A 23,097-nucleotide genomic window follows, 5' to 3' on the forward strand; every position below is an offset into this window, starting at 1 on the left:
TGGGGTCAGGGGAGGAGGAGAGGGTCAGGGCAGGGGCCTCATCTCTGAGTGCTGTGCTGGTGTGTTACCCTGTGACACTGTGCATGTCCTCTCACCCGGAGCCATCATGATGCCCAAGGCCACACTACTCCCCCCTTGACCTTTCCATTTCCTTGTCATGGAAACATGATGACAAAAGTGTGAAAATGTGACCCGTTATGAGATGGGAAGCAGGTCTAGCGTGCTCCAGCAAGAACAAGGCCAGCGTGGGGGGAACAAAAGGCAAGGGGCAGAACTGGGTGAGGCCTTGTGGGCCGCTGGGATTCTGAGATGGGACCCTCATTATCACAACAGGGCCATGGAGGCTCACGGGCAGAATCCATTCCTGCCTCTTCCGAGCTTCTGGGGGCTCCTCGTAATCCTTGGCGTTCCTCTGCTGTGGCCGCATCTCCAGTCTCTGCTTCCTGTGTGAAATCTCTCTGCCTCCCTCTTAGAGGGACGCTTGTGGTTGCACTCAGCGTCCACCCAGATAACCCAGGATCATCTCCCTGTCATCTCCCCGTTTCACTCGAGGCAGGGGAAGTTGGCAGTCAGAGTGGAGGGGTGCGGGGAGTGGTGGAGAGGGTCCAGAGACCCAGACACAGTCTTCACCACGTGGCCCCAACCAGCCCTACTGAGACCACACCAGGCAGGGCCGTTAGAACAGAGCCGCACGTGCCTCCTTGATCCCCTCGGAGGCCTTAGTGACCACGAGGCTGGACTAGAGGGGACCAGGCCCGACTCTGAATCCAGGCTCCACCACTGACTAGCTGTGGGACTCTGGGCTGGTTACTCAGCCTCTCTGAGCCTGCTCTCCCTTTGTAAAATGTAACAATCGTACCTACCTCACGGGGTACATTAGCTTCTTTCCTCTCAGCCTACCACAGCCACCGAGAATCTGGGACAATATCTGTATTATATGTCAGAAAACAGATTCCTAGTGCTCAGCAATGACCAAGGAGACTTAACCCCCTCCGGGCTGAAGTTGTGCTGGGTGGGCATGTGTAGCTAGAGGCTGGTGGCCCCAAAAGCTTACAAGCCGCTGCCTTTAAAGGGTGATTTGGGAGAACAGGAGAGAGTGAGTAGGGTTTTCTTTAGTTTTATAAAAGTATAGTGCACAAGTTTTAAGTATGCAGGTCAAGAAGCCAGACATTGCCAGTGCCCCCTGGAAGGCTCCCTCGTGGCTGCTTTTCATCACATACTGTCAGCAGCTCTCTTGGGCTGGATACTTCTGGGATGTGGGGAGGAGTCTGTGTGCTCTCCTGCTTCTGGAAATTCTATCCCCAACTCTCATCCCAGCTAAAAGGGGGACTTTTGCCAGGGCAAACAAGGCCAGATGGAGGAGGCAACACAGCAGGGCGAGGCTGCACGGGTGTGGGCCCGGCATTTGGCCTCGATCCTGCCCGTATGTGGCAGGGGCTCAGTGGGACAGCTGGTAGCCTAGGTTTGAGTTCAGGTGTCGACTCAGACTCAGGTATCCCAGGGTGACATCCCCTTTGTGATGTCAGCGCTCTGCTTACCACCCTCGCCGGCCCCTCCATACCCCACCAGTGGCCTTTCCTCCCAGTCCAGAGAGGCAGCCAAAGTGGGCGATGGGTTCCCACTGTGCCAAGCTCGGCACGGGCCACGGCCGGGGCCACGAATCCTCCATGAAGAAGTTCGTGGCCTGCGTGAGTCAGGATAACTTCTCCTTGTCGTCGGCGGGTGAGGAGGAGGGAGAGGCAGAGGGAGAGGCGGAGGAGCTCCCGGTGCAGGGCAAGCTGCTGCTGCTGGAGCCTGAGTGGCAGGAGGAAGGTGCCAAAGACGACTCTGTGGCCCAGAAGAACCCCAAGCCCAAGCAGACGCAGTCCTGACCCATGACGTGGCCCGGGCAGAGGTGCCGGTCGCTGTTCCAGAGAGAAGAACTTTCAGAAGAGAGTAAATAAAGAGTCTCCAAGGAATCCTCCTCCCGCTGCTCTCCCCCCGCCGCCACACCCCGACCCCGTGCCCGTGGCACCGCGCGCGCACGTGTGCGTGTGTGCAGGGAGGTTGAAGAGCAGGAGTCACTGAGCCCTGTCCCTGAACTCCAGCCAGAAGCCCTCACAAGGTCCACTCCCTGTGACTTCTCAGCCGCAGTCCCGTGCTGCAGGGGGTGGAGAATGTGGTAGCCTGGGCTAGAAAGTCACCTCAGCCAGTCCCGTCTCCAGGGAAGATTCCTCCCCGAGTCTGAGCAGATGCAGGCTGAGAGCACCCGATGGGACAGTATCATCTCCCTCTGCAAACCCCCATTTTGCTGCTCTAACCATAAATGGTCTTAAAGAGCACAGACTTGGGAGGTCAGCAAACCTGCTTCCAATTTCTTTGCGCTCGCTGTGTGACACTGAGCAAGTCGCTGTCTGTCTCTGAACCTCAGCCTGCCCTCCCTGCCTAAGGGTGACATTAATAGCTACCCACAGGTCAGCGGGTCGGGAGAGATGACTGAAACGCTGGGTGGGACCGGGCCTGGCACGCAGTGAGTGTTTCACCAAGACGGGCACTGTTGTTGGAGCCACGGTGGTTCCATCCGACTCGCAGGCCCCAGTTTTGGGGGCTGAGCAGGTTGGAGGGGTCTGAGTCCTTCTCAGCCACTGATTCTTCTGCCATCCCTACTCTCAAGGTGACCATCTGTACCCTCATGAGAGGCTCACTTCTGCCTTGTTCAAGGGTTCCAGCTGTGGGGGCAGAGCCAATGCCCTCATTAGAACAATGGGCAGAGGAAGCCCAGAGAAGGGGCCAGACACAGACCTAAGACCCAGACCCTGGGTCCACTCACTCTGGCCTTCTTCAAGAAGCATCGTAATGTGTCTGCTGCCCCTCCTGTCCCTGGCTCCCTTAACCTTTTTCTTTCCAATAGAAATAACAAATGTGATCTCCACCCTCTTCCCTCAATAGCCCCCAAGCACCAGCTATCTGAGCCCGAGAAGGATCCTGATCAGGGCTGCTGGGAGGGGTGGGGAGGCAGTATTTCCAGGGACGTCTCTATTTCTTTGGGGGCTGGGTGAGGGGTAAGGAGAGGCCTTGGGCTACTCAAAGAGGAGGCCACCACTGAGGCCTGCAGATGGCCCACGGCACCTGAGGCTTGAAGGAGGTGGCCCTGCTGTCTGTGACCACCCACCCCCGTCCTGACCAAGCAAGTCGGTCCAAGGCCTACAGATCCACCCGCCCATTCATCTGCCCAGCAAACATTTGTTGGGCCCCTACTGTATGCCAGGCACTGTGCCAGTCATACAGTATGGGCCCTGGGATCAATAAACACAGTCTCTGTCCCACTACACACTCGAGGCTGGGGAAGTTGGCAGTCGGATTGGAGGGGTGCGGGGAGTGGTGGAGAGGGTCCAGAGACCCAGACACAGTCTTCACCGCGTGGCCCCCAACCAGCCCTACTGAGACCACACCAGGCAGGGCCGTTAGAACAGAGCCGCACATGCCTCCTTAATCCCCTCGGAGGCCTTAGTGACCACGAGGCTGGACTAGAGGGGACCAGGCCCGACTCTGAATCCAGGCTCCACCACTGACTAGCTGTGGGACTCTGGGCTGGTTACTCAGCCTCTCTGAGCCTGCTCTCCCTTTGTAAAATGTAACAATCGTACCTACCTCACGGGGCACATTAGTTTCTCAGGGCTGCTGTAACAAATGATCACAAACCTGGTGGCTTAAAACAAAGAATCGTATCCTTTCACTTCTAGAGGCCAGAAGTCTCGAGTCAAGGAGTTCTCTGGGCCACATTCCCCCGGAGGCCCCCAGGGAGAATCCTCCCTCCCCTGTCGAGCTCACGGTGGCTTGTGGCTGCACAGCTCTAATCCTGGCCTCTGACTTCCCGTGGTCTCTTCTCCCTGAGCCTTCTCCTCTGTCTCTTATGAGGACACTAGCCGTTAGATTTAGGGCCCACCTGGATAATCCAGGATGCTCTAAATATCCCGACATCTGCAAAGAGGCTTTTTCCAAGTACGGTCACACTGACAGGTTTCGGGGGTTAGGATGTGGACACATCTTTTGGAGGGGCCACTGTTCAGCCCCCTATGAAGGGTCACTAAAGCCGCCTAGAAGGAGTGGGGCCCGGACGGAGCCCAGCCATGTAGGAAGTGCTCTGTAAACGAGGGTGGTTTTCACCATGAGTGCTATGACATGTTTATTAAGAAATAAACTACAATAAGAGCAGACGATAGCAAAGTTGTGCACGAGCTATAGACAGGGGTAAGTAGACATGGGCTGGGGGGTCTGCCAGTGGGAGGGGAGATGGAGATGGAGGGAGTTTCCTGAGGGGAGGGGCAGGCTTAGAGTGGCCAAAAGCTTCGGCCAAGGCGTGGGGAGGGGTGGGTGGCTGTGGAGAGAACACCGAGACTAGGGAGCTCCCACTGGGCCCCGTGTGCACACACAGGTGGGCTTTCTTCCACAGGAGGTCTGAGCAGGGATGCAGGGCCCTCATTAGCAGGGAAGGGAGCTGAGTCGGCAGGCAGGAATCGAGGGAGGAAAACAGTTTTCAAGGGCCTCCTGTGGTTTGACAGACATCTCAGGCTCACAAGAATACCAGGAAGGAAGGGATGACATTCCTTTGTCAGATAAGGAAACCAGACCTTGAAAACCAAAACGAACTACCCGAGACTGGACATCAGAACAAAGTGGGCTTTGAACCTGACTCTAAATCTCCCAGCTTTAAATCTTGCTGGGGAGGTGGGCTTGCCAGTCAGGCCCCGGGACCACCGTCAGTCCATGTGGTTATTCTTATCATCTTATCCAGTAAGTCATCCAGTCATTCACCCATCCAATTCATTCATGGATGTATGATAAATGGATGGGATAAACAGATGGATTTGCAAGTCAAGAGGACCTTAATGATTGTCTCAGGTCTATCCATGCCCCATATTCAAATACACATGAGCATCCAAAACCCAGCGGAGACAGTTAAGCGACTTTAGGAAGCACTCAGCTATTAAAGGCTCCCTTCCCCATTCTCATCTCTTAGGATGAAAGTACAGCTAAGATGGCACCCCATGGCTCTGTTCCTGTGTCAGGTTCGCCCAGATGAGAAACGCCATCATGCATGGAACGCTAGAAGGAGGAAGTCAAACTCTCCGCAGGAATGTGTTACTACAGTGATTTCTATGCAACACTGATTAAAGCTTGTACACTGGATGACTTATCCTTGAGTCGGCATTTTGAGTTCATTAAACGTGTCACGTGTTTGGGGGCCTGGTTTGGAAGCACAAAGCAGGGAAGAGGTTGGGTAGGGAGGAGGGACATGCCTTGTGATGGGACCTCACGAAAGTATAAGGAACAAATCCTCACACAGGGTCACAAATGAATGGGAGGTGGAGACATCAAGAAGACTTTGGAGTAGATGGGCAACACTCTACTTGGGCAGAGCCCTCCTTTGTCCTATATGCTCCCATGTTCATGCACACAGGTGCACACACACACACTCACACACGGGATGCCCACGGGCCCACACACTGTTCGTGTGATCCACATGCAGTAGGCAGTCCAGAACCGTGGCAGGAAGAGGGGTTAGGTATGTGCATTTTGCAGTCCAGAGCATCCTGAGTTTGAATCCTGACTCATCCTGTTTCCCTGCTGCGTGGCCTTGGGCTGGTGATCAACCTCTGAGCCTCACTTGTTTCAACAAACTTTACCAAGGGACCAAGTGTTTTCAGGGGCTGGGCTAGGTTCTGGGAACACAGAGGACACACAAAGCCCTGTCCACAGAAAGAACACAAACGTGTAAGCACAAGACTTGCCGGTCACAATAAGCAGTATCAAAGGAGCAAGGTCTGGATGTAACGCAGAGCAACTCTGGTGCAGCAGGGCTGGGGACAGAGGTCACGGAAGGCCCAGTGGAGGAGACCTGAGGGAAGCACATTCCAGGTCAAGGGGACAGTATGTACAAAGCCCCAAGGAAGGAAAGAGCTTGAGGTGTTCCAAAGACTGGCGGGCTGGCACAGATGTGCAGGTGGCCGCCAGGGGGTGGCAGCACCAGGTGGGGCCAGGCCACGCAGGATCTGCAGGGCCGTGGGGAGCTTGGACATTTTATTTGGTGTGATAAGTCACTAGAGGGTCTTAATCAGGCAAGAGACAGGGCCTAGTGTCTTTGCTGGGTGGAGACTGAATGGTAGGGGAAAGAAGGGACAAGAGGAAGAGCTGTGGGAAGTCATGGCCAGGAGGGAGGGAGCAGGGCCTGGACCAAGGGCGGCACAGGAGACCTTCCTCTTGGAGGGCAGGTCTGAGATCTGAGATTCATGCTTCCTTCCCCCCAAACCTCCTGGTTCCCTGTTTAAGAACAAAAGCCACATAACATCATGATAGTCATTGACACCTCAGTGCTGAAGAGTTTGGGAAGTGCTTCTAGAGAGCAGTTTTAAGGGAGGAGGTGGAGACAGAGGGTCAGAGGATAAGGTCAGGGACTTTGAGGCCCACTCACCAAAGGACTTCCCTATTCCCTGGACAGTGTCCTTTTATGATACAGTCACTGAAGGCAGGAGCTCTACTGTAGAGACATCAACTCTGTAATAGAGGAAGTGAACTGGGAAGCAGACAAACCGGGTCGCGTGTGTGGTTTATGGCCCCATCTTAACCCCACATTTCCCTGAAACCAACACTCAGAAAAAAGTGGTACAAATACACAGACATCCAGTCACATATACAAAGAAATTGCCATTCAAACCCACTCAGACGCAGAGCCCGAGGTTCACGTGCGGACTCCCAGCTCCACACCCCCCCATACACACACGCAGGCTCTCACCCGCCTCCCCTCCCACACACCGAAACACACACAAGCAAGCACATGTGGGCACACAGCTGCCCTCCCGCAGGCAGACACACGACGACAAGAGGACAAAAATCAAACCACAGATTCATTCTTTCACTTGCTTGGTTTGGGGTGGGGCGGTAGTAGTTTGGGGGCAGGCCTGCGGAAAACCCAAATTCAGGAAACAGAGAGAAATAGATGCTAAACTCAGCCACCTAGAGGTCCTGCACATTCCCCCCACCCCCACCCCCTGTGTTGGGATGTTGGGTTGAAGTGAGGTCTGAGAAATAGACACAGCCCCGCCTGTGGTGGGACTGCTCACTCAGCTGCCCGGGCACCACTAAGGGGACCCAACAGTCCTGGGGGTGGTGGGGGGAGCAGCCAGGGAAGAGGGTACAGAGCCTGCGTTGAGATGCCCATTTGAGGTATGATTCAGGAGGAAAAAGACCTCAAACTCTGTAGATTCAGCTCCCCTATTCCCTCGCTGGGTGACCCTGGGGCTGTCTCTTAACCTCTCTGAGCCTTATTTGCACCTCAGGCTTTGTCAAGAGGTCCAAGGCGCCATGCTGTTCTTGATCGCTACATCCCCTGTACTTAGCACATATTAGAAGCTCAGCAAATATTTGCTGAATAAATGAAAGAATGTGCAGGCATTAAAGCAATAGTGAGGGGCTTCCCCGGTGGTGCGTGGTTAAGAATCCGCCTGCCAGTGCAGGGGACATGGGTTCGAGCCCTGGTCCAGGAAGATCCCACATGCCACAGAGCAACTAAGCCCTGGCGCCACAACTACTGAGCCCACGTGTCACAACTACTTAAGCCCATGTGCCTAGAGCCCATGCTCCACAACAAGAGAAGCCACTGCAATGAGAAGCCCGCGCACCACAACAAAGAGCAGCCCTCACTCGCCACAACTAGAGAAAGCCCGCACGCAGTAACGAAGACCCAACGCAGCCAAAAATAAATAAATTTATTAAAAAAAAAAAAGCAACAGTGAGATGCCACTTTTGAACCCAGTGAATGGGCAAAACCAGAAAAGTTTTGATAATAACAAGCACTGGGAGAACCCAGTGAAGCAGATACAGTTGAATGCAGTTGCCAAGGGGTCAGTGTGCGTGCACATGTTGGCAGGCGAATGGGGCAGTGTCTCTGAACATTTACAGTGTGCAAAGCATTTCTCTCATGTGCGCCAGGGCCACATGGCTTGCAAGAGCAAAAAACTGCAAACAACCCATAGGATGGCTAAATGAACACGCAGGTTCACTGAGGACTATCGTGCAGTTTTTAAAAGAATGGGGTTGATCTCTATGCTATCTACTCAGATTGCCAGGACATGCTGTTGGGTGAAAAGGGCTAGATGGAGAAAGATATACCATTGATGGAGGGGAAAAATTCTACACAAAGAATTCTACACTGTACTTTTATGGGGGAAAATGCAGGTATGTAAGTGCTTAGAAAAAGATCTGGAAGGACATAGACTAAGCTGGTGCCTGGGGATATGTCTGGGGAGGAGAAATACTTTATTTTCCACTAGGAAATGAAAATCAGGGAGAAAAGGCATGAGCATCAGTGAAGTATCTAATAAGCGCTCAGCAAAGCTCTGTTGACTCTGGAAAAAGATAGCACAGGAATGCTGAATGTAAACTCTGCCTCTGGAACTGGTCCAGGCAAGGTGACCCAGAAGGCTCTCCTCGGTGGGACTCACCACCCCAGGGCAGGGAGAGGCCACGGCTAGCCACCCACTGCCTTCCCCCAGCCAAGCCTCTGCCTATAAACCAGCAGGGTGGCACCAGGGCCTCTCCTGCTCCCTGGAGCCTCATCTCCTGCCACCTGCCACTCGGGTCCTCAAATTTTGGCCTCCAGGCCCTTGCTGACGCCATGCTCTGCCAGGAGTGCTCTCCCTTCTCCTCCCAGAGGCTGCTCATCCCTGCTGGCTCGGCCAGGGGCCCATGCGGCACGGGCCACCGTCAAGTCTCCTGCTGGTCAGTGTGCCCTGAAGCAACGGGCCTTAAGCGAAAGAACTGGGGCGCGATCAGCCCCTCCAAACGGCTTTCCCATGGTGTGGCGGCCGCAGAGCTGAGAAGCCCTCCTGCCCCCGCCCCCAGTGTCCCCAGACTGTGATGGTCAGCCCTCGTGTCTAGTTGCACAGCTTCTGCAAATTCTTGTTTCCCCTCTGTGTCAACTGCCAAAGGTAACCACCATTGCTCTTTTCATCAGCTGCTAACACCTACTTTGCCACTTACGGGATGGGGTAGGGTGGGAACCAGATCGGCCTATTACAATAATGCCCAAAAAGAGGCTCCAAGCAAGATCCTGGGAGATTTACTGATGAAAAGGCACTGGGCCTGCCAGGCTTGGGCTTTCTGACAGCTCTATCGGCCACTGCATTAAGGGAACTTGCCTGAAGCCACAGGGAGGGTGGGAGGGAGGGGGGTGGGGGTGGGGTGGGGAGCTGGGACCAGGACCTGGTGTGCCACAACCGGGGCTCTCAGAAATCCTCCTTCCCGCCCCTCCTTTTTTTGAGTTATTAACACAGTACCAGCAACTGCTTAATGAAAGCCGGTTAATACTGGATACTTCACGTAATCTCTGACCTAATCTCTCCTTTTTCACCTGTTGCCCGGGGATAATAGGCCTGCTGGAATGTTCCCACCAAGTCTCCCCAGGACCCTGGAAGACCAGCCACCAGCTCAGTCCATCACTCCTCCTCCGCCGGACGGGAGCCTTCTCCTTGGGCTCGAGCATCCCCTCCCCTCCACGGAAACACACCGCCTTTCCTGCCGTCGGGACCAGCTGGGACTAGGTTCTACCCCATGTAATGCAGCAACCTCTCTGCACAGAGGCCAAGCCCCAGGTCTCTCCAAAACACTTTCACCAAGTTCCATCAGCTCCCCGAGTAGCGCTTTTCTCATCTGGTAAATGGCGACATAATTTCCACCTCACAGAACCATGGGGGAGAGTAAATAAGACAACATACCAAGACACTGTCACCTGGCCCACAGCAGGCTCAGCAAATGGTGACTCCTCTTCCAGGGAGTGACGGGTGACCCCAGAACTCAGGTCTTGGACTCCTCAAGCAGTGTTCTCTACTACAAAGCTTGAATGTCCTGGCTTTCCCTTAGGACTGTCTTTGTACCCATTTGGGGGGCTAGTGTGGTAACATCCTGGGAGAGGGAGGTCAGGGACAGTTGTGAGGTGTGTCCCAAGGCCCCCACTGTAGGTCTCTGTGGCTAATACCCAAGCTGTCCAGAATTTCAGCAGCCAGAGGGTTTTTTCCACACCCAATCCTGTAGTGTCTCCTGGGCCTGAAGGAATGTCTCCTGCAGTCAGGGTGAAATCCAAACCCCTCCCACGTTCCAACAAAGCCCTGCCCCATCAACTGGACCCCTGTCAACCTCTATAACTCACCCCTGCACTCACCCTCTGGCTCTCTACACCAACTATACACGTCTCCTTTCTGATCCTCAACTATGCCAATCGCTCCCACCACAGGGCCTTTGCACTGGCTGTTCTCGCTACCTGGAATCCTCATCACCCCGCTTTGAGAAAGGCCTCAACTCCAGCCTCCAAGAGGCTTTCCCTGACTGCCTTATCTCAGTCCACAAACACCTTGTTGTTCCCTTTTTCCCTCTTTATTTTCCCATAGCACTTACCATGATCTGAGATGATCATGTGAATTCACTGTCTCCCCTATGTCTGCTTGAAGACCCCTGAGTTCCCAGTGCCTGGCAGACAGTAGGCACTCAATAAATACCTACTGAATAAATACTGAAAGAGTGAAATAAATGTCATTACCCCTATCTTGCATATGAGGAAATCGAGCCACAGAGAAGCTAAGAAGCTGGCCCCAGGCCATGTGTTCATTAAGTGATAGATTGAAACCAGAATCCATGCTCTAAGCCAGCAGTCCCCAACCTTTTTGGCACCAGGGACCAGTTTCATGGAAGACAATTCTTCCACAGACGGGGGTAGGGGTGGTGACGGATCAGACAGTAATGCGAGCGATGGGGAGCGGCAGATGAAGCCACGAAGCTTCGCTCGCTTGCCACCGCTCACCTCCTGCTGTGCAGCCTGGTTCCTAACAGGCCGTCCGTGGCCCGGGGGTTGGGGACCCCTGCTCTAAGCCCCACAGCTCGAGGCTCCCCAGAGGCACAGACTCCCATGGGAATCATGGCTGTAAAGAAAGGCTGATGAGCGCTGGGGCAGAGGGCAGTTTCAAGATTACACGACCTGATCAGGGACTGTTTTTCCCGGCAGGACTTTGCCAAAGCTAGAAAGAGAAACTGAAAAACTGAGCTCCGAGGGCCAAGATCTTGACTCCCCCCAGCTGCTGGCTGGGCTCCTCACTTCTGGGGCAGCCAGGGCTGCTGAGGGTGGGGGTGGGGGGAGGAGAACCAGCCAACAGGTCTGGCTGTGACCCAGCAAGCCGTGGACATGGGGCTGACCCAACTGCCCTGTGACAAGAAGTCACTGTGCTAAGCACTTTCTCGGTACCTGGCCCTTTGCTTCCATGCTGCTCTGTGAGGCACAAAACCTCCACAGCTCATTTTGCAGCTGGGGCAAATGAGGCCCAGAGAGGGCAAGTTGCTGGCCTATGGTCTCCACAGCTGTGGAGCCTGAGCTCCTCAGGGCTCCCACGTGGCCTAGCCTCCTGCGAGTCTACTGCCAGTCCTCCAGGGAGAACAGCCCAGGAGACAAAGGATTGTCAATCAGTGTATTTCTTTTTCCCTTTTGTATCTGGATTCGGTTTCGTTTTGAACTCAGGACTTCAGAAAATGAAACCAAAGCTGTAGTAACTGTCACTACTGGTGGTGAGGAGAGCCCATGTGTGCTCGGCAACTTGTGCCTACCTCACGATGGCTTGCACAACCAGGATCTGCTCAGGGTAGGCGATGAGACCCACTGTACAGGCAAGGAAACCAAGACTCAGAACGGCCCAAAGCCACAAAGTGGGAGACAGAGGCTTGGCTGGCAAGACCTGGGGCCTCCACAAGCTTATAAATAGGAAAGTCGGCAGAACGGTCCTCGCTCCTCCCCAAGCAGGCTCAGGTTGCAAATGAATCTGATTTCTTTGGCATCTACTGTTTTACCAGAAGACAGACTGGGATTCGAGATCACCAGGAATCTGGTTAGGGTTGGGGGGGGGGAGGAGGTGGGGAGGGAGTTTACAGCACAGTAGACAAGCGCTAAAGCTTTGGGGTCTGACACCCTGGGTATGAAGCTCCGCCCTGCCCCTTCTGAGTTGTGTGCCCCTGGGCAGGTGACTCCCCCCCACCTCAGTTTCCCTATCTGTAAAATGAGCAGATTGGATTGTTGTGTCAATCCAATGGTCTGAGGACTGTAAAGCATTTATCACCCAGTCAGTTTAGGCCAATACACCATAGGTATCAGTAAATGAAATGAAGGAGGGGGCTCCAGGGGGATGGGTGGGCATGTGGCAGCAAGTAGGGGGCCGAGAGGAGGAGGCCCCAGTGCCCGGGAAAAAGAGGTGGCTCTCCCAAGTAGTCATCCGGTCTGTCAATGGAAGGTGGGGGGGCATATGGGCCATCAGCTATTTATAAATCTCCCTCTGCCCAGAGGCCTGCCAAGGAGACATGCTGGCAGGAAGACAAGTCGTGCAGGAGCCAGCCCAGCCTGGCCACCTTCTCTGAGCCTGGACCACCCGCCTCCAGCTCAAGTGAGAAGGAGGTGCTATGCCTCCCCACTGCCAGCACCCAGGGGCCTGGTTTACCTCCTTCTACTCCACCCATGCCTTCTATGGCCTGCTTTCCCTGGGCTAGAACTTCTGAAATGAAGCCACGTGTCTGCAGGCTCCATTTTGCTGTCACAGCCACGGACAGCCGCTGATAAACAACAGCAGCAACAGCAAACACCTACTGAATGCTTATTATATACCAGGGACTGGTCTAGGCATTTGACCCATAACCACTCATTTAATCCCCACGCTACGAGGGAGATATTATTACCTCCTTCACAGATGAAGAAACCAGGCAAGGGAGTTAACTACATGTTCAAGGTCACAAGGATAGAGAGTTGCAAAATTGGAACTGGAAACCAGATAGATTGGGTCCAAAGTCCAATACTTTATATTGTCACCTACCACAGGGCAGCCCCCCATAGGTGCTCCAGAATGACCACAGCACCTGACCACTGACACATGCATGGCTCTGCATCTTCTCACTCCCTTGCACACAAGTGCATGAGCACTCTCTCTAACACACACCCCCCCCTCAAGACAACCACATTAATGACCAACACCAGCTGCTGCCAACACGAATTAATGGAGACGATGGGGCCCTAAGCAAGGCTGGTTCTGGGCCACCCCTTTGTGTTTACGAGGAAACATGGGGGTCCTGGGATCTACCTAGGGCCAGGGAAGGAAATCACCAGGGAGGTGGGCAGGAGGACCTGGCTCCAGCCAGGGCTCGGAGCAGAGGAGCTAGCTGGGCTGCAGCCTGAGAGCTGCCTGTAGAGGGCAGTGTGTGCCAGCGTGAGGCCAGTCCCTGCCAAGCCTGGCGTCTTCCCCGGGACCCCTCCCAGACTGTGAGACAGGCTACCCACCAGCCCCCAAGCTCATTTGTTCTTTCTTTCATTCAAAAATACATGTACCAGCCAGGCACCTTCTCCGTGCCTTCCCACGACAGAGAGGATCACACACAAATGTACAAATCGTAGCTGGTACCCCATCATTCCAAGGCGGAGGTGTGAGTGTGGGGAGGGGACAGATGCGAGCAGTGGGGGGGAATCTGTAAAGCAGAAGTCGGAGGAGAGGAGGGGCTGGCCAGGAAAACTCAAAGTAGGTTTTTGGAATTATCACATCTGAAAACGAACTATCTTTTCACTGGGCTCCCAAGTGCATTTAGGGGTGTCCAGATGCGACTTCCTCTCCCCAAAATAAAAGCGAGGAGGGCGTGCCTCGTTTGGAGCTCCCCCTCTGCCAACCACTGGGCCTCGGTTTCTCCAGCAGTCGTGCAGTAGGGAGGGCTGGCCAAGGCCGCCGGTACCTTGCCGGGCCTCACCCGGTTTCCGAGGAACTGGGCTCGCAGCCGAGGCACCCCTCCCGTACCGCCAAAGGGTTCCTCCGAAGCCTGTGGTCAGGCCGCCGCTTCCTCGGAAGCCCACACCAAGACCAGGGACAGCGACAGGCAGGGAGGGGTGCGGAGGCGGCCATCTAGAGGCTCCGAGACTACGTGGGCAGGGCAGTGGAGGGAGCAGTCCCGAGGGGTCCGAAGTGGGACCCCAGGGTCGGGTGGAGTAGAGGACACAGCTCTACCAGAGATGGGTGCTGAGACACCTGGAGGGGAAGAGGGGTGTGTCACGGTTAGTCCAGAGTATCCTAAAGGGCTTGCCTGCAGAAATCTGCGACCGAAGGTACGTGGGGGCAAAGTAGGGCCGCCAGTTCCGAAGGGGGCTTCTGAGAAGTGCCCAGGAGGTTCAGAGGTGGTGCTAGAGACCTTGACAGAGGGGGGTCCTAGGACAGATGCGAGGCTAGGTCAGGGCGGGGGGCTTCCCCGGGTAGGGCTCCCTGATTTGTGGAAAAGGTCGAGCCGGCTTGGCTTCCACGGCGCGCAGAAAAAGAAACCGAAAGTGGCGCGGAAGGGTGGGCCTGTAAGGGGGTGGGGTCTGTAGGGGGAGGAGCCTTCTGCCGACCACGCCCCCAAGCCAGTTTAAAAGACTGGTGCAGGGGCAGGCGCGCAGCAGACAGAGCTGCGGCCGTGGCAGCTGCACGGCTCCTGGCCCTGGAGCATGCGCGAGAGCCGCCCCGGAGACCCCAGCCGCCTCGCTTGCGGCGCCCCGCGCCCCGCCGCCAGGTGAGCGGGGCACTGGGCTAGGAAGCGGGAGGGAGAGGGAAGGAAAGCACAGGACAGCCGGGTGTCTGGCGGCCTCGGGGGCTGCGTGGTGGGGTCGCGGCCGCCACGCTCCTGGCCCCCTCTGGCCCCACCCTGGCAGACCCCGCGCGTGGAGTTCCCGCAGCGCAGCTTTTCTCCTGCCTTTGCCCAATTCGCCCGGACAAGGCGCCAATTCCAGGCCTGGCCAGGAGGCGGCGGTCACGGGGCGGTGAGCCGAGGGCCGGTTGGCCGGAATCGGGGCAGGCTTCTCCCCGGCACCTCTCCACGCCCCCTTCTTGTACCCAAACTCGGAGCGACTCGGGGGCTGCACTCCGCTCCACCGAGCCTCCACCCGCCTTGAAGTGCTCCGCAAGCGGGGAAGCCTATTTTCTAGATGAGCCCACTGAGGCTCAAAGGGCTGCGCGGACTTGGTCTTGAGCCCTCGGCCCTTTAGGAGCGGCTCACCCCAGAGACCCACCCCTCCCAAGTTGCCTCGCGGGCCCTCACCTGCCCAGCCCCACCCAGACTCCCTGCTCACAGCCTGTCTCTCCCATCAGCGCACCCCCGGACGCTATGGCCCACCCCTCCGGCCGGCCCCGCGTGTAGGATGGTAGCACACAACCAGGTGGCAGCCGACAATGCAATCTCCACGGCAGCAGAGACCCGACGGCGGCCAGAGCCTTCCTCCTCCTCCTCTTCTTCCTCCTCCTCGCCCGCGGCCCCTGCGCGCCCGCGGCCCTGCCCGGCTGCTCCGGCTCCGACCCCGGGCGAGACGCACTTCCGCACGTTCCGCTCGCACGCCGACTACCGGCGCATCACCCGGGCCAGCGCTCTCCTGGACGCCTGCGGCTTCTACTGGGGACCCCTGAGCGTGCACGGGGCGCACGAGCGGCTGCGCGCCGAGCCCGTGGGCACCTTTCTGGTGCGCGACAGCCGCCAGCGGAACTGCTTCTTTGCCCTCAGCGTGAAGATGGCCTCGGGCCCCACGAGCATCCGCGTGCACTTCCAGGCCGGCCGCTTCCACCTGGACGGCAGCCGCGAGAGCTTCGATTGCCTCTTCGAGCTGCTGGAGCACTACGTGGCGGCGCCGCCCCGCATGCTGGGGGCCCCGCTGCGCCAGCGCCGTGTGCGGCCGCTTCAGGAGCTGTGCCGCCAGCGCATTGTGGCCACCGTGGGCCGCGAGAACCTGGCGCGCATCCCCCTCAACCCCGTCCTCCGGGACTACTTGAGCTCCTTCCCCTTCCAGATCTGACCGGCCGCGCACGCAGCATTAACTGGGGCGTCTTATTATTTTCTATTATTATTATCTCCCTGGAACCACGTGGGTGCCCTCCCCGCCTGGGTTGGAGGGAGAGGGTGTAGGGGGCGAGGCGCCTTCTACCCTGGGTTGGAGACAAGGCCGCAGACCCCTCCCCACCTCTTGTGGGGGTGCCCCCTCCCGGTGCTCCCTCTGGGTCCCCCTGGTTGTCGTAGCAGCTTAACTTAATTGTATCTGGGGCCAGGACCTGAACTCGTACCTCCTACCTCTTCATGTTTACATATACCCAGTATCTTTGCACAAACCAGGGGTTGGGGGAGGGTCTCTGGCTTTATTTTTCTGCTGTGCAGAATCCTATTTTATATTTTTTACCACCAGTTTAGGTAATAAACTTTATTATGAAAGTTTTTTTTTTTTAAGAAAAAAGGTTTCTAGAGCGTGTGCTTTGGGCAAAGGTTTTCCATGGTTCTGAGTGGGTCCAGGTTCCTGAGACTGACCCGTGTGGCCGAAGATGGTGTGTGGCCTGTGTTCTGTGGCTGGGAACCCCGCATGGCTCCTCCCTCAGCTCTCAGGGGTAGACGAACCGTTGGTCTAGTTTTGGTATTGTGTGTAAAATGGCAGCTCACGTTTGAGCTCTTAATGTGTGCCCGGCCCTGTTCTGTGCTTTACATGCTTAACTTTACTTTAAAGACAACCCTATGAAGCAAGGCTCTTATCCCCATTTTACAGAAGAGAAAACTGAGGTGGGGTAAATTTGCCTGTGGCCATTCTTGTGTCAGAGAAGATACTGGGGCCTTTTTTGGCTGTCCTCCCAGAAATCTGTTTGAATGGATGACAGAGAGGAAACTTCTTTCATTCTATGACCACAACTTTTTCCAGGAAGAGGGTGGGGGTGGGGGCTTGTTGAGTTTTTGGAAGGAGGCGTGGCACATTCTGAAACTCAGCATATAGGAAGGCATATTTTAGATGGGATGGGGATACAGGGTTGGGTCTGAACTTCCTTCTGCCCACCCTGTTCTGTCCTGTGTACTTTTTGGTGAACACACAACTTGGAGCCAGAAAGATGCTCTGTGGTCTGTGGTGTCAGAAGGGCCCTGTTGGCAGCTTTGGGCAATTCCCTTTACCTCTCGGGGCCTCAGTGACTACCTCTAAAATGGGCTTGCTGGAAGAGGTGCTTTGCTGTAACCCTCAGCAGCAGGCACTGATGCAAAGGGGATGGAGGAGGTGATGTTTTCTGGAGCTTGGGCCTGCCAGCATCACCAGAGAGTGCCCAGGAAACGGGTTTTATGGCTACTCCTTGTATCTGTGGCCGGTCTGCTGGCCACTCAGGGCTGTGTTGCTGCACCCAGTGAATCGAGTCATTTTCAGGTTTAGGGTTAAACGGCTTTACAGACACATTTTTAGAAGTCAGAATGGCCCTCTGCAGCCTTGGACATGCTTACAATGGAGTGTCCTAATATTTAACAATACCTTTCAGACTTGAAAGTGCAGCATAAAATTAACTTGATAGTTGGAGAGCTGCAGCGGCCCAGACTTGTCTTAGGGATTAAATAGGTTCCAGACCTCAAGGTTAAGAATGACCAGGAGAGATTTAGTATCTCAGAGAGCTTTGGCAATATCATCCTTCAATGAAGTGGGGTGGGAGGAAAGGAGGTGATGTCTGTGTGCCTCCAAGGAACCACTGCTTTTTCTTCTTTGGACCATCTCCCTGCCCTTTGTTCTCTACTGTGTGGACCAACTCCTGTCCTTGTTCTGACTTTCCTGTCTCCTACCCAGCTTGGGCAGTGCCGGGAGAAACCCAGGAAAGCAGTGCTTGCGCATATGGCAAACACTTAATGAGCGCTTACTGTATGCTGGGCCCTGTGCTACCTTGTTTAAGCCGCACAACCAGCCTGTGAGTTAGCAACCTCTCCCCCATTTTACAGATGGGAAAACTGAGGCTCAGAGAGGCAAAGTAGGGCATACAGCAAGTGGTGGAGTCAGATTTTCAAACTTAGTACTGCTTCAGAGGCTGGGTACCACTAGGCAACACAGTCTCCCACAAGGGCCTAATGGTTGCAGTAATAATAACAGTAGCAGCTGCTAACATTTATATATAGCATCATTGGGCAGGTACCATTCCGAGCACCTAGTTACCTATGTTAAGCATTCAACCTTCACCCGAGCCTTAGGATTTAGGTACTATTAACATCCTCATTTTGCAGACGAGTAAACAGCTCCTCATCTAAAGAGGGACGAATCGCAGTTAGTTTACAATATTTCCAGGGTTTTTTTCCTCCTTTCAAAAAAAGCTTAAATATCACATCTTCATTATACAAACTCATACACAAACCCATTCCCCTTAGCAAAACAGCTAAGACCAAAGCTCCTCTAATCACACTTCCCAGAGTTGGCCCCTTCTCTTTGTGAGTCATTTTTAAAAAAGCTATACCGGACTTCCCTGGTGGTGCCGTGGTTAAGAATCCGCCTGCCAATGCAGGGGACACGGGTTCGAGCCCTGGTCCAGGAAGACTCCACATGCCACAGAGCAACTAAGCCCATGTGCCACAACTACTGAGCCTGCGCTCTACAGCCCGCAAGCCACAACTACTGAAGCCCGTGCGCCTAGAGCCTGTGCTCCCCAACAAGAGAAGCCACCACAATGAGAAGCCCGCACACTGCAACGAAGAGTATCCCCCACTCGCTGCAACTAGAGAAAGCCTGCGTGCAGCAACGAAGACCCAATGCTGCCAAAAAAAAAAAAAAAGAAAGAAAAGCTATATTAACACACATACTGTGACCTAGAAGCCCCCCAGGAGCTGCACTCCAGGCCCTGAGGGACAGATCTCCGGCATACACCAGTGCAGACACACTGCAGAGCAGGAGGGCAGGGAGGGGGGCAGTGCACGCTGTGTGGCTTCCCCGTGGTATAGGTTCTCTCAAACCTCAGCTTCATGATTCAGCAGTGCTGACGTCAATTTACAAGAATAAAAAGTGAGAGGAGGGTTGGTGTGTGTGGGTGGAACTGGTCTGGGGGCCCAGGAGCGTCTGAGCTGGGCAGTGGAGGGCAAACAGGATGGAAAAGGGGCAGCTCTTTAGAAGGTGGGGACTGCCTGTGGGTGTGGGAACAACCTCTGACCTGCATCAAAGCCATTCCAGAGCTGGGGACGCTGCTCCCCATTTTAGAGATGAGGAAACGGGGGCTCAGAGAAGTATAGTCACTCAGGGTCACACAGCGCAACAGTGATAGCCAAGACTTGCACCAGATCCACCCCACTCTCAAGGCAATTGGTTTCCTCAAGAGTGGAGGAGGCAAGAGGGAGGAACCCTGTGAAGATGCATATTCCCAGGCCTCACCTCAGCCTGCCTGATCCTCCCAACTTTATGAGTGGAACTGTTACTGTCCCCCAGTCAGGAAGTGGAGAGGTGAGCCTCTTCCTGAGGTGCTGCACATAAGGCATTTAGCCCAGAGCCTGGCAGTATGTCTCTGAATGATGTGGTATTCAATAAATGATAATGAGGTTCATATAACAAAGATTCACTGAACACCAACTATGTTCCAGGCATTACTCTAAGCCCAAAGGATACAGGAATGGACAAAACTGAGGGAGTCCAGTCCCTGCTCTCATGGAGTTCACATTCAGGGCCTCAGACAATAACTAAATATGAAACTAAAGGCACGAGAACAACCAAGGAGTGACAGTACTCAGATGGAAACTCAACAAGGTGGTTGGGCAGTGGGTGGGGCTATTTTAGAAAGAAAGGTCAGGAAGGCTCCTCTAAGGTGACGCTGAAATTGTGCCTGGAATGACAGGTCAGCGCCAGCCTGGGAGGCAGGCGTTCTGGGCAGAGGGAACAGCAAGGGCAAAGGCCGTCGGCTGGGAACAAGTTCAGCCCATTCCAGTCGCTGGCTGAGCTGGAAGGGAGATGATGGAGTGAAGGCCAGCGGCAGGAGATGAGGTGGAATGGGTGGACAGTGGGCAGAGCCACTAGTGAGGAGTGTGGATCTGAAGTGTGATGGGGAGCCTGGGCATGAGCTGATCTAATCTGTTAGATCCTCTGACTCCTAGGTAGAGGTGCACCAAGGCAGGGAGGCTTGGGGAGAAGGTCTTAGGCTTCTTGCCTTGTTATGTGTGTATTTGGGGATTGGGGTGGGGGGTGTCATTCTTGGTCAGACCCCTCAATCCCTCAGCTTAAGCCAATCAGGCCACAAAGAGGCAGGGAAAGCCACAGGACCTACCTGGTCCAATGCTGAGACCAAGTATGGGCCAGGCCTGGTGTGGCCAGCCCTGGGGCCGGCATCAGTCAGAAACCCCATTTATTATCAGACCGCAAGCCTAGGTCTGAACACAGCCCCAGGGCATAGCCCCCCAGAGTCCAGTGAGGGGCTTCTTGGAGCAGTGCTCACCTGTGCAGGGCGGAGCTGGCCTCAACTTTGGGGAGGGACACACAGGACCTGAAAGTAGGTGGATTAGGCCTGACACAGGGTGGGTGCGGCCACCTGGAGGCTTTGCTTTGCATCCCCCTCACCTGGTGTCTACTACCGTCATCCAGAGACTCCCCAGGGTGAGGCTTCTGGGGAATAACATGGGCCTGGCCTGATTCTAGGGGCTCTCAAGGTCCCTTACAGAGAGGAGTGCAGTCTTCAACAAAGCAAATTCACAGAGGGACAACAGTGCCCAAGGTGGGCGCTCAACTGCCCCTCCCACCTGGTCCTGGCCCTCAGACAGCCCACAGGAGAAACAGGTTCCACGATCTACACGGGTTGTTTGGCCCCAATACAACCCCCTACCCTCCCTCCCACCCCCACCAAAACCACACACTCCATGTGAGGTCGGGCATCTCCAAGCCCCAGTCCTCCAGTGGCTCCCCGCCGCGCTCAGAAGGCCCACCTCCCACGAGGACCCATGAGGCGGCAGGGTGTCCCTGCCCACGCGTCTGGCCTCAGCACTCACCTCACTCCCTCCCGCTACTGGGCCTTTGCACATGCTGTTCCCGCGCCTCCAGCAGTTTTAAGGTGAAGGGCTCATACAGGTACAAGTGCCGTGACCCAAGGGCTACGTACGGCTCCGGAGCTCCCAGGCCGCCACGTGCCGCGCGCTGATGACGTCACCACGCCGCCCTCACCTGCCGCTGCCTCGGATCCCACCGGACGCGAACTCGTATCTGTCGGCGGCGGGCCCCGGCGATGCTCGGCTTAGTTCGGCCGCACTCGGCTCCCCGAGGCCTCTCCGAGCAGCCGCAGGATACCTGGCCCCTCTGGGCTCCGCGCGGTCCTAACGCCGCCCTGTGCGTGCTGCCCACTTGGAAGACCCCACGCCCCCACAACCCCCACCCCGCCACCCACCCAGAGAGGACGGTCGGGTCAAGGCCGTAATAGCGGGCCCTCCCCGCCCCCTCTAGTCTTAAGAAACCAAAAAGCGCTTCCACCGCATCCCAGTCCGCACCGAACCCTGCTGCCCCAACTCACACAGCCCTTAGATCCCGAACCCCATTTTCCTTACCTGGAAATGAGATTAATCACTGTACCCACCCCATGGACGAAATTAAGTAAGAGGGTGCCTGTAAGGTGCTTAACACGTGATAGGTATCCAATAATTGGGACTGGCCTCTCTGCTTCTTGATTCTTGTATTGCTGCTATTTTAAAATAACGCCAATTACTGAGCACCTAATGGGTGCTAATACTTCACCTAGTTTGCATCATAGGAGTTGGCCTCAGAAAGGTGAAGGAATTGCCCCTCTAATGTGTAAATGGCAAAGCCAGAGTTTGACTCCCGTCGCTTACCCACTACAATGCTCAAGGGTTCATGGGTTAATGTGTTTCTGACACTTAGGACCACCCTGGAAGATGTTCAGAGCCATAGAACCAGCCAGGGCTCAGAGCACCTCACTCGCCTGCCCTTTTCCCCCAGCACAGCCTGGGAAGCCAGGCGAGACAGTGGGCTGGTAACTTACCTGCAAGGCTGCATCAGAATTCAGTCTAGGAGAATGGCCAGGGCTGCTTGATCAGAAAGGACCCTGGGGGAGTGGCTCTGGGTCAGCCCTGGTAGCTGGTGGGGGGAGCCATGAATGCAAATGAGGATGGGCAAGAACAGAGCAGGGAGGGTGACGTTCAGGGCTGGCCCCACCTGGGGACCTGCAGGGGCCTGTGTGATGACATACTCCCTTCCGTACCTCTCACACCTGGGTGCAGCCGGGAGGGGTATCCAGAGGCAGGATGGAGAGGAGGGGGCAAGGCATGGGTAAGTCCACCTTGGAGGGCCCCTCCCCACCAACATTTCACTGTGGGAGGCAGCACAGAGGAGCAGGAAGAGCTGGGACCCAGGCCCTGGGTTTGAGTCCTGACTGTTAACAGTGTGACTATAGTGGCCTTATCTATAAAACAAGAATTAGACTCAATTAGACCCACTCTGCCTTGCTTCAGAAGGATCATGAGGATCAAATGATTTACTATAAGTGGAAATAAAATGGATCACCACCCAAATATAGGAACTGTAATAATTATTACTGTCTTGCATCACACGGGCTGCCCAGATGTATTTGAATCAGCACAGCCATGAAGCCAGACAGACCTGGTTCCATTCCCAACTTGCCATTTGCTATGAACAGCAGTGGCTACCAGCTCGTCCATGTCAAATGCTCACTAGACAGTAGGCATTGTTCTTTGTATTGATAATTCATGCATTGTATCTCATTTAACCCTCACAAGAACCATATGAAACAGGTACTATTATGGTTATTATACTCATTTTGCAGATGAGGAAACTGAGGCACAGAGAGGTTAAATAAAGTGCCCAGGGTCACACAGCAGCTAGGTGGCAGAACCTAGAGGGTTCCAACACAGGCAGCCTGATTTTACAGCCATTCCCTCATTTTAAGCTTTAAACTGAGGTTTCCAAACCGTCAGACGCTGGAAATACACTTTTATGATTTTTGCCAGTTCTATTCAAGTTCCAGCTGTGATGTTATTCAATTACATTCTCCAAATCAATTTACTTGGTTTCCTTAAGTTTTATTCAAAGGGAAACAGAATTACTATACACGGAAAGCCAGAATCACCTGCCACAAAGAGGTAACCCTTAAAAAAATGCAGTGAAATTTAAACAATGTTATTAAGTTCCAGCTAGAGATTGGTGTCTTGCTCTGCTCTGAGAGAAGGTCTGCTTTGTGTTTGGTTGAGAGGGAGGGAGGGAGAGAGAGAGAGAGAGACAGGGAGGCACGTGTCAAGTGTCAGAAAGGTGTTTAACACACAGTA

The 23,097-nt window shown here is 54.9% G+C and overlaps 2 protein-coding genes across 2 annotated transcripts; both read left to right on the plus strand.

Annotated features, from left to right (window-relative positions):
• Positions 1-1,610: 1,610 nt before the first annotated feature.
• Positions 1,611-1,871, plus strand: PRM3 (protamine 3). Its single transcript, XM_027118300.1, has one exon. It carries the CDS (start codon positions 1,611-1,613, stop codon positions 1,869-1,871), a length of 261 nt encoding a protein of 86 aa, XP_026974101.1.
• A 12,591-nt stretch (positions 1,872-14,462) lies between these two features.
• On the plus strand, positions 14,463-16,056 carry SOCS1 (suppressor of cytokine signaling 1). The gene is made up of 2 exons (XM_027118301.1): positions 14,463-14,586; positions 15,162-16,056. Exon 2 carries the CDS (start codon positions 15,212-15,214, stop codon positions 15,854-15,856), a length of 645 nt encoding a protein of 214 aa, XP_026974102.1. The 5' UTR covers positions 14,463-14,586; positions 15,162-15,211; the 3' UTR covers positions 15,857-16,056.
• Positions 16,057-23,097: the final 7,041 nt, after the last annotated feature.

This window comes from Aethalodelphis obliquidens, unplaced genomic scaffold (genome assembly GCF_003676395.1).
Source record: "Aethalodelphis obliquidens isolate GAN/ISIS:26980383/991018 unplaced genomic scaffold, ASM367639v1 scaffold18, whole genome shotgun sequence".
NCBI classification, from domain to species: Eukaryota; Metazoa; Chordata; class Mammalia; order Artiodactyla; family Delphinidae; genus Aethalodelphis; species Aethalodelphis obliquidens.

What these genes read in the sequence shown, in the direction of transcription:
- PRM3 (XM_027118300.1), top strand. Translation starts at nt 1,611, where the DNA reads ATGGGTTCCCACTGTGCCAAGCTCGGCACGGGCCACGGCCGGGGCCAC.
- SOCS1 (XM_027118301.1), top strand. Translation starts at nt 15,212, where the DNA reads ATGGTAGCACACAACCAGGTGGCAGCCGACAATGCAATCTCCACGGCA.